The sequence below is a fragment of the Chrysochloris asiatica genome, unplaced genomic scaffold (genome assembly GCF_000296735.1).
Source record: "Chrysochloris asiatica unplaced genomic scaffold, ChrAsi1.0 scaffold00347, whole genome shotgun sequence".
Lineage (NCBI taxonomy): Eukaryota > Metazoa > Chordata > Mammalia > Afrosoricida > Chrysochloridae > Chrysochloris > Chrysochloris asiatica.
The window spans coordinates 1,480,805-1,492,166 of NW_006408865.1; the positions used below are offsets into that span (position 1 = coordinate 1,480,805).

General features: G+C 38.5%; 1 protein-coding gene across 6 annotated transcripts in view; it reads left to right on the forward strand.

Annotated features, from left to right (window-relative positions):
• Positions 1-7,760, forward strand: part of APAF1 (apoptotic peptidase activating factor 1) — a 195,385-nt gene extending 187,625 nt beyond the window's left edge. For 3 of the 6 annotated variants that reach the window (XM_006875937.1, XM_006875934.1, XM_006875936.1), the window contains 2 exons: positions 3,360-3,506; positions 7,467-7,613. In XM_006875937.1, coding sequence (XP_006875999.1) covers positions 3,360-3,506; positions 7,467-7,613 — 294 coding nt within the window. Of the gene's footprint in view, positions 1-3,359; positions 3,507-7,466 lie in introns of all 6 variants that reach the window. The other 3 variants (XM_006875933.1, XM_006875935.1, XM_006875938.1) reach the window with 3 other exon arrangements.
• The last annotated feature ends 3,602 nt before the right edge of the window (positions 7,761-11,362 follow it).

An 11,362-nucleotide genomic window follows, 5' to 3' on the forward strand; every position in this document is an offset into this window, starting at 1 on the left:
AAAAGTAGAACCAATATAAAAGCAGAGACAAGAACCTCCACTTTGAAACAAAAATAAAATTGTGTGTGTGCACTGTAGAAGCCTCCAATAATAGGTTGGGGTGTCCACTTGCTAAGGCTCCTCCTCTAGTCACCACCATTGAGGTGTGCAGATAGATATTGAAAAGTTAATGGGAGAAAGAGTGTTTACTATTTTTGTCTCTGAAGGTCAGTTAAGTATCTTTGTGTGCACAGTATAATTCTTGAAATAGTTGCCTCTTTTTATGTTGGGGTTTTACAGATTGTTTATATGGTTTATCTGTCAGGCCAAACATGCTTTTTTTCTTACTGGATAGGCAGGGGTTAATGGTCCTGCACAAGTTAACATTAGGCTTGGGACCCACAGGCAGAAGTCAAAAGCAGCAGCCAAAGGATTTGCCCTTGGGCTGATGGGGCTCTTTCTCTCTGTGCCGTGGGACAGCTGTGGTCTTAATGCTGGACTGTTTTGGGGGTGCGCACCCACTGCTTGAAGGTGTCCAGGCTGGGCAAAGAAGGCATGACAGGGAAGAGGAGGAAAAAAAAAGTGTAGAATCCTTCCACACCTCCTTTTGCAAATGTCGCTTTGCTGCTTTTAGGGCTGGCTCCCTGTGCTGGTCTGGCTGTAGTCCTGCCCTCTGAATTCCACCCGGTGGGATGGCCCCAGAGGGAGTCCCATGCCGATTTCTAAAACGCAGTATTTTCCTTTATACCGTCATTTTTTCTGCTCGTGGTTGTGGGAAACTGATGCTCTGACCCTACGGTAGATCCAGAGCTTTGGTGCAGTTTCATGAGAGCAGCATCTCTGGGTTTTCAGCCCCTCCCCCATGGAGCCTGTCCTACCTGACTCTGCTCTACTGCTGCCAACCGGAAGTCCCCCGTATCATTGGCTCTAGATCATATTGTTGTAAAGCGCTGTTGAGTCAATTCCGACCCATAGCAATCCTGTAAGGGTTTCTGAGGAGCAGCTGGTGAGCTTAAACCACCAACCTTGAAGTTCAAACGGCTTTGCAGTCAGATGCATTAATTCACAGTACCATATGCTGCCTCTTAAAACGGTTGAACACCAACCATTTCCTTTTGGTACAGTGACTCTGCGTATTCGTTCCATCTTTTTTTTTTTGATGCTTTCTGCATCATTTAATAATTTGCCCAAAGAATCCTTTAATAACAAAAGTCAAGGCTTGCATTTTTTCTTCAGATCCCCCTGCTTGGGAAATGCTTGAGTGTGTTCTTCTTTTTTGGTTTTCTGACTCCAGATCTTTGCACATTTTGTTGTAATATTTGACTTCTCGAGCTGACCTTTGAAATTTTCTGTTCAGTTCTTGTTACCTCTTCATTTCTTCCATTTACTTTAGCATCTCTGCGCTCGAGAGCAAGTTTCAGTGTCTCCTCTGACAGCCATTTTGATCTTTTCCTTCGTTCTTGTCTTCTTAATGACTTTTTACTTTCTTTCTGTATGATGTTCTTGATATCATCCCACAACTCTTCTGGTCTTCGGTCTTTGGTGTTTAATGTATCAAATTTGTTCTTCAGTTGATCTCTAAATTCAGGTGGGATATATTTAAGGTCGTATTTTGGCTCTCATGGACTTGTTTTCATTTTCTTCAGCTTCAGTTTGAATTTGCATATGAGCAATTGATAGACTGTTCCACATTCTGTCCCTGGCCTTGTTTTGACTGCATTTCTTTCCACAGATGTAGTCAATTTGATTTCTGTGTATTCCATCTGGTGAGTTCCATGTGTATAATTGTCTCTTATGCTGTCTAAAGGTATTTGAAATGAACAAATCATTGATTTTTCAGAATTCTACCATGTGATCTCCAGCATCATTTGTATCACCAGGGCCATCTTTTCCAACTACTGATCCTTCCTCTTTGCTCCAAACCTTGGCATTCTAGTCACCAGTAATGATCAATACATCTTGATTGCATGTTTGATCAATTTCAAATTGAAAAAGTTGGTAGACTTCTTCTATTTCATCCTCACTGACTTTAGTGGTTGGTGCGTAAATTTGAATAATAATGGTATTAACTGGCCTTCCCTGTAGGCACATGGATATTATCCTATCACAGACAGTGTTGTACCTCATGACTGATCTGGATAGGTTCTTTTTGACAATGAATGCAACACCATTCCTCTTCAATTTGTCATTCCTGGCACAGTAAACCGTGTGGTTGTCAGATTTAAAATGGCCAATACCAGTCCATTTCAGCTCACTGATGCCTAAGATATCAATGTTTATGTGTTCCACTTCATTTCTGACAATTTCCAATTTTCCTAGATTTATATTTCATACATTCCATGTTCTGATTATTAATGGATGTTTACAGCTGTTTCTCTTCATTTTGTGTTGTGCCCCATCAGCAAATGAAGGTCCCACGGGCTTTACTCCCATGGGCTTTTACTACATTCGCGTCATAACTTTGAAGAGGCAGCTCTTCCTCATTCGCATTTTGAGTGCCTGCCAACCTGAGGGGCTCATTTTCTGGCACTATATCTGATAATGTTTCTTTGCTATTCATAAGGTTTTTAGTGACTAAATATTCGGAAGTTGTTTGTCACTCCTTCTCCCTAGTCTGTCTTTGTCTGGAAGCTCATGTGAAACCTGCCCACCATGGGTGACCCTGCTGGTATTTAAAATGTCGGTGGCATGGCTTTCAGAATCACAGCAACTCACAAGCCACCACAGTACAACAACCTGACACATGAGTGGTGGAAAATAATCCTAGAATATATTTAGTTAGAACTTGTTTAAAATGTATGTGATTTAGCTTTTTGAGGGACATCTGTCAGTACTTTTGGTGTTAGCTCCTGGACTGGAATTCCTTTTTTTTTAAAGATAGTTTACTAGGCTTTTTTTTTTTTTTTTTCCCCCCCATTTTCCTTACTCCTCCCATTAGCCTCTTTTTACTTAATAGAAAGAATCATAGTATTCTAATAAATTGCTGTAGTCCTATTTTTTTATGTTTTGGAGATATAGTTAATGCTATATACTGAGAGTGATTATTGTTAAGTGCTTTCAAGGCCGACTTATAGCGAACCTATATAGAGTGTTCAAGGAGCGACTGGGTGGGTTTGAACCACTGACCTGTGGTTAGCACTCCCGTACCTTCTTTACAATGCCATGATTAGTATTTATTATGAATAGCCTATTTTTTTATTTTTAATTTGGAGAGAGAATACAATCTAAAAAATTCCTAATGCATGATAGAATTGTAATTATTATATGTTTAAGCAGGATTTTTAAATACATTCCAGATGATATATATATATATATATATATTTGAAATTCAGAGACAACTGTGGGTAACTATTAATGAATTGTGTTTCATGTTGATTTAGTTATGGAATGTCTCAAACGGCGAGCTTCTTCATTTATGTGCTCCGGTTTCAGTAGAAGAAGGAGTCGCTACCCACGGAGGTTGGGTGACTGACCTTTGCTTTTCTCCAGATAGCAAAATGCTTGTCTCCGCTGGGGGATATCTGAAGGTAAGAGTTCCTTAATGAATTTTGTGCAAGAAGAGAACAGCCTATGATACTCTTTGTAAGGTTTCTTCGCTTCCTGTATCTCCAGGAAGCCTTGTACAGCCGTGGAGAGTAGAAGGGCAGCACGTGTTGTCCCCTTTTGCGGTGATGAAACTGCAATAATCTGTAAGGCTATTTCCTTAGACTTGTGGAAGATTGGTGATACTGTTAGGCATGTTCTCAGCCCAGAGCAGTCATCCTGCCCCTTACAAAATATGAGATGATTAGATTGACTAGCAAATTGGGAGAGTTTAACTTAGTTTTATTTTTTTACTTAATTACTAACTACTTTAATTGAAAGTCTTTCAAAAAAAATGCATTTGTAAGTTTCTTTTTCCTTCAAGCAATTATAATAATAGCTGCTGCAATAGTAACATATTGCTTTATAGGGATGCAAAATGCTTTATTTAACATCATCTCTTTAGATACTCAACTTTGAGGCTTTAACTTTATTACCCTTGGTTTATAGATTAGGAAAGTGGTTTTCAGGGAGGTTATGACTTTCCTAAAATTACTTAGGACTGACTCAGGTCTTCTTCCTGCTTATTTTTTGTATCAAGTTTACTTATGAAATTGATCAGCGAATACTCAGGCTAGACCTTGCTTATGTTGTGGTGCTTCCATGTCATTTTTGGTGCTTTTGTCTAGTTATTCATTCATCTTAGAAGAAGGTGTTAAGTACCCATTTTATATTAAGACAAAGTGATATGTGATATAACACATATGATTGGGTTCATGCCCTCATGAAGTTTACAGTCTGTTGAGTAAGCTGACTTTAAACAAGTTCTCTGAAGTGCCTTACACTTGAGATGTTCTAGTACACATTTACTTGAAGAGAGTAGAGGCCTCAAAGAGCAATCGTTTGTACCTTAGGGGGTTAGCAGAGGCTCCATAAGGGGGTGGTGGTGGTGCTTGAGTTGTAAAAGGAGAGGAGATGATGCTATGTATTACACTGACCACTTAGACATTTTTAAAACCTTTTATTTTAAAATAGATCTCTAGAAAAATCATATGATGTTGATTTTATTATTTTAATTGAAAACAGTCATGTGTAAGATATGGCTCTGCTTAATTGTATAGCAAGATGCTCTGGTAGCATAGCGGTTACCAATCAGGCTGCGAACCTCAAGGTCAGCAGTTCGAAACTACCAGCTGCTCCATGGGAGAAAGATGAGGCTTTCTGCTCCCGTAAAGATTTACAGCCTTGGAAACCCTGTACAGGGTCGTTATGGGTTGGAACTGACCTGACAGCACTTAACAACAACAATTGTATAACACAGTGTAGATATTAGAAAATACATGACTTCATTAATGGTTTTGGCCATTTGAGGGCCCATGCAATTGCAGTTTTACCAAATATAAAAATCTAGCTTATACAAAGATAAATTGGAGGGCCAGCTTTCACTTTATGGAAGGATGTACACATAATGATCTCCTCCCAAGGTTGTACTGACAGTACAACTGTGTTTTCAGAATGTTGCATTAGCTCACTACTTTCTGGGGTACAACTTGTTCTGTTATTAGGGCATGCTGAGTGAGATACGACACTACTTGTCTTCAGTATAAACAACAGCTGTAAATTGTAGTCTGCTCTGAGGCTGCTGCTAAGAACAGAGACACTGCTGTCTTGGTGTTGGGAGCTGGAAGTCTTGAGCTATACTAACTGCTGACAAGCCTCCCAGCTTTGACACTAAGCTTTGAGATACCACGTCATTTGATTTTCTAGGCCCCATAGAACACTCATCTAAGCGTGAATCTGGCTTACAAAGTGTCATAAAAGATCGCTGACCAAGACTTTCAGAGTTCTTGGAGTGCATTTAAGTAAATTAGCAGTTGAATAGATGTTATATAGGGGTTATGTCTGAAAGGTGAAATATGTAGTCTATCTATTTGGAGTGTATATTTCAGTCACAATCATGCTATTTGTCCTTCTGGTTTGCTTAGTAGTGTGGTTAAACTGATTAATCCAGCCTGCAGCTACACAGCATGGTAATGAGACTGTCCAAAAGCACAGACACATTAACAGTAAAAGGGAACACCTGATGTAATGTCCAAGGAAATGGGCCTTTTGAGTCTGTTTACTCTGGTTTCCAAGCTGTATAAATTGAATGTCAGTAAGATAATATAGTATCCAGTAGCCTTCTTAAAAGTATTCCTATTTATAATTTTTAAAATGGTATCATTTAGCTGCTTATCTGCATTATGCCACAGAGCATGTACTGTTAGAATGACAAGAAATTTACATTAATTCATATTCTTGAGGGAAGAGGAAGATGGATTTGAAATACAGACTGCACTGAGATAAAGGCAGGTTTACCATTACTTAGAGGTCTTGGGCAGACCACCTGAGTTCGAAGTCTGGCACTGGCCCTCATTAGCTTTGTGGCCTTGCATACGATTTGTTAACATCTCTCTCTGTACCTTGATTTTTCTCATCTATAAAGTGGTTATAATAATAATCATACTTCACAGTGCTGAGAGGGCTAAATGAGTTCATGCATAGTGGCACGTGGAATGCCCTGAGTTACAGATAGTGGCACGTGGAGTGCCCTGAGTTAAGTGTTAGCTGCAATTTTAATATTACTGCTCTGTAGTCCATATTCAAACCACTGGCTGCTGTTTTCAAGTAGAGTGGTCCCAGAGCAGTATTGGGAGCAGAGACTCCTCTCCCTTTGCTCTGCTGGTAGTGTTGGGTTGGCTGACAAGGCCCTTCTCTCTGAACGCCCCCAGTTTCTGTATTTATAAAATGAGATAGTTGGACTAGGTGACTGTAAAGATCTTTCCATCTCTACAGTTTTACCTTAACAACTGGAAAGTAACCAGTGTTCTCAGGTAGATGGACTACATCCCTTGCAATTTTCCTTACACTTTTATTTTACAAAGCAAAAGTGTTAATGCTGGAAGTTAGTGCATGCTGCTTTGGTGAGGTATACTAAAGCCCAGAGGCACACTTTTACTGGTTACTATGACTGATAGTGAAAATGCAGAGTCAACCCAGTCACATGTGCAAGGAGGGATGCTGGGCACTGCCAGGGACTCAATAAAGGGGCTTCAAAAAATTCGTGGAAAAATGGAATGAAAAATGATGAAATTTTTTCCACAAACTTTTTGAAGCCCCCATGTATTACAGGATAAATCACTGGCTGCAAGTTGGTTTGAACCATAAAGTTGGCGGTTCAAACTTACCAACTGCTTCTTGGAAATCTTCTCCAGGTTTGTTGTGAGTTGGAATCAACTCGATGGCCCTTAACAACAAACAGCACTCTTGATGTAGCTCAGGCTTGGGGTAATTTTTCTTAATGCTTTTATGTACATTGTCTCTTTTGCCCCTGTTATCTGTGTGTTGATATATAGGTAAACTTTAGGACCTCGACTTGGTAACTGAATATGAATGTTATATAATCTTACAAATTCACTGATTGGGAGGAGAAAGAATAGAGTTGGCCACATTTCAGTATCTGTTTAGCAAAGAAATTGGGTCCTGGACTTTTGAGTCAATCTTGGTAAAAGGGATGATTCTGTAGAGAGGATATTCTTTCCTACAGCCCGTATGACAAGTAAGAATCTATCTACAAAGGGCCATTTTAGAATGCAGAAAGGGGTATTCCATTGAGGAAGACATGCAGACAGTCACTGCCATAATGGACTTTGAATAGCAGCTCTGAAGCAAGCTGTAGCATCCCTCCAGCACATTTCTGTTAGAGTTACATGAAGGCAGAGCTGTGACGATGTCACCAGGGTTAATCAGAAGACTGACCAGGTTGATAAAGCTATATTGCAGCATAAAACTTCGAATTCTTCCCTGCTGTTTACGTAAGTTTGAGAGTGGGACAGTGATAAGGGTACAGAGGGTCTGGCCAACACTCCAGATTGTCACTCAGTATAATTATAAGTCTAATGGTCATTTCATTTTTCTCTGAATAGTGGTGGAATGTCGTCACTGGGGAATCTTTGCAGACCTTCTACACAAATGGAACCAACCTGAAGAAAATACATGTGTCCTCCGACTTCAAAACATATGTGACTGTTGATAATCTTGGTATTTTATATATTTTACAGATTTTAGAGTAAAACAGTTAAGCATGAATGTAAGTTGAATTGTTTACAAGTTTGAATTGGAAAAAATTTCTAATGAAACTCTGTATTTCAACTTCTTGTTAAGCTGTGAATTGTTTTGTATTATTACATTCATTACAGAAGTGTTTGTTGGTGGGTGAACAGCTTGTCCTTAGGTTGCAAGTGAAAGTGTAAATACATACCTTGTTATATGGTTGCTAAAATTTTCTCTTGAATTAGAATTCAAGATGCATTCAACTTGGTTGACATAATTAATGAGAATGATTTGAGGAAAGCTGTATTTTAATGCAATCATTATGTAGCTATATAGCCTCAGGGTAGCAGTAAACTGCTCTCAGAACCACATTTACCCCAAGGGGTGTGTGTAATACTTCTTCCAAATACAATCTTTGAAGTTTATTTGCACTCCTTAAGTTTGCTTTAAACTTATTGTGTCTTTGTGCACGGTCAGCAACATATCCCTTAATTAACTAGATTAGTGAGTCTTGGATTTTGAAAATCCTTTCTATGAAGCAAGAATTAATGTGTTGGGAGAGAGTAGATTTGACAGGTCTATCATTTCTCATAACTGGACTCCACTTTTCAGTATCTGATTTGAGCACTAATCTTTCTCTCTCTGTCTTTTTTTACATACCAGACGTCTTACGTGTCCAAACTTGACCTTTCATAATCCTCACTTTTTCTTCTTTTTTTTTTTTTTTAGCAATTGATCCACAGTTAAATGTCAGTAAATCAGAATAATAAAGTAAGGCCAATTTTAATCCTCAACTTTTATGTTTTTTTTTTTTTTAATAAGAAATGTGAACTAGTAAAGTCTTTTTCTGTTTTTCATTGACTTGTTTTTTTCCTCATTGTTGAGTGAAAGTTTACAGAGAAAATTAGTTTTTCATTCAACGATTTGTACACGTTTTATTTCTTGACATAGGTTGCATTCCCCTTAATGTAATAGAGCACTTCCCATTTTCTCCCTGGGTTCCTCCATTTGCATTTGTCCTTCTTTACCTGCCCCTTCCTGACTTCTGAGCTTTGTTTTTGGGCAGATGATGCCCCTTCAGCCTCTTTGTTGGTTGATTGTCCTCACGAGTGTGTTGTCACTACTCACTGCATTTACTTTTGGATGAGTGGTGTCGTCAATGCTGTTTTCCTTGTGAATTTCTCTATGGTTTACTGTACCAGTACAGAAGAGTCATTGTGACTGAAAGGTGCTCAGTTATAACTTTCCAGTCTTTCACCCAGTCAACCTGTTTCTCTTCCCCCTTCCTCCTCCTACAATTGTTAATCAGGAAAGATAGCTTTGGATAGGAAAAAAGCTTAGTAGCATCAATAATTAGCTATTTTTGACCTCCTGAGTTAGGAACTTTAATTGAAACTTAAATATAAGCATTTTCTCTGAAATACATTAAGGACAATGGAGAAAAACTAATAGTAGCTGGAGTCCATATGGAAAAGTAACCAAAACTCAGTTTTTGTTTCTGTCACAGGAGCTAAATCAAACTGGCACTATTATTAACAGTAGGTCAGCAATGAGCTTGCGTCTGTTGTTGGCCTGTTAGTATACTGAAACATTTGATGGGATCTAAATGTAACCACTCAGATGCATTTTAGATTAAATAGTCCTTCTTAGCATTTTGTTGTTGTTGAGTGCCCATCAAGTCGGTTCCGACTCATAGCAACCCTGCATAAGGCTTCTGAGGCTTTTTAAACCTTTGGAGGAGCAGAAAGCTTCATCTTTCTCCTGTGGAGCTGCTGGTTGGCTCAAACCATCTACCTTGTGATTTGCAGTCCAGTGCTTATATGATGGAGCCCCAGCATTTCATGGCATTCAAAGAAAGAAGAGTGAAGTATAATTTTATATTGCTGAGTAGGTTTTTTTTTTTTTAATGAAATAGTTTAGAGGATTTACTGTGATTTAAGTAAATATGTTAAAATATTAACTTTATAAAAAAATTTCTATAAATGGTATATATCTGTTTACAGTATGTAAATCATCATTGGATTTGGATGCAGTGTTTAAGAACTCATCTATAACCCAAAGTTTGAAATATTAATTTTTGGAATGAAAAGTCTTTAGACTGTTAAACTATAACAACAACCACTAGCTTTTAAAAAGCCTTGGTTGAGTTGGTCCTTGTCTGAAAAGAAATGAAAAAGAATGGGAAGAAACACTAAGGTGTACCCTAAAGTAAAAGGAGACGTTGAGTATGAACGACCTTCAGATTTCATGGCAGCTCACAAAGTCAGTCGAGAGGAGGATGTGGTTTTATAGTTGGCAGATGAACATTTTCAAGAATTTTCCCCTGATTCAGTTTTTGCATTGGAAATAACATTGAACTTTGTAAAGACATAGTTTTTTTTACATTGTATGTGTTTTGTATGGTTTGAAAACTGTCATTTTTGTATTTATAATATTGTCTACATGATTTTTTTTTTGACTTGGTGTACATTTTGAAAAATGCATATTAGAATGTCTACAAAATAAAATTTCTAAAATCTTTTTGAAAACATTTTCAGACTGTTTCGGACTTCTTACTTGTCATATACCTGTTGAATAGAGGACGAAGGTGAAAGATTCTTTAAGCTAAAGCCACTAACCTTTCCACCTATGCTTTATGCTTTACCAGCTATGTGTAAATTCTATGAGAATTCTCTGTTTCCTCAGCGTGTGTCTGTGATGGTTATTCCCTGGTGTGGCTGGCCTGGAGAAGATTCTGTAAAAGGGAGAATTCACTTATTCATGAACTCTTTTAAAAAAATCACTAATTAAACAAATATTTATTGAGATCTATTCTGGAGTCATGATGTGGCACTGTAGAATAAACACTTGGACCACAAATTTGGCAATTCAGACTCACCAGTCACTCCTTGGAAACCCTATACAGAGTTGTTATGAGTTGGAATCAACTGAACAGCACTTAACAAGAAGAAGAACAACAACAACATTGTAGATGTTGATAGAGGAGTAAACAAAGCCATCTTGGGGCTGAGAGGAGCAGACAATGAAACACATAAATTCTCTATTGTGTTAAATGGTATGTTTAAATGGGGGTCCAGGTTATAGTTTTATATGGAATGACTCATTGAGAAGGTGACATTTGAGTGAAGACTTGAAGAAGTAAGGAAGTGAGCTCTGCACATACCTTGAGAGCATTCTGAGCCAAGGGTACGGCAAGCAGGCTAGTGTCACTGGAGAAGAGAAAGTGAAGGAAGTAGACTACAAGATGAAGGTAGAGGAGAGTTGGTGTCAGCATGTGGAGGGCCTTCTTGGCCATTGTAAGTATGTTGGCAATTACTCTGAGATATAAGAGCTTGGTATTTGAGGAAAGGAGTCATCTGACTTCAGTTTTAGTTTGGTCATTCTGGCAGTGGGAAGCAGAGAAACCAGTGAGAAGTTATTGCAGTAATCTGAGCAAGAATGAAGGAAGACCAGGCTAAGGTGACAGCTGTACAGATGGTTACTAGTTGGATATTTTCAAGAGACTTGGTAGGATTTGCTGATGGATTGTATGAAAATTAGTAAAGACAAGTCAAGAATAGTGCTAAACCGATAAGGAGAAGTGAGGGAAAAACAACAATGAAGCGGTGAGCTAAGCCCTACAACATTCAATAGACTTTTGTAAACCCTGGTGAAGACCTGGTTGGCCAGCACAGTGGCAAGACCAGGGGACTCTTGGGCCTAGAGTCAGTGACATAGCCACAGAGGACTAGAGTGGAGAGTGAAGCATCCAGCTGATAAGAAGAGAGGG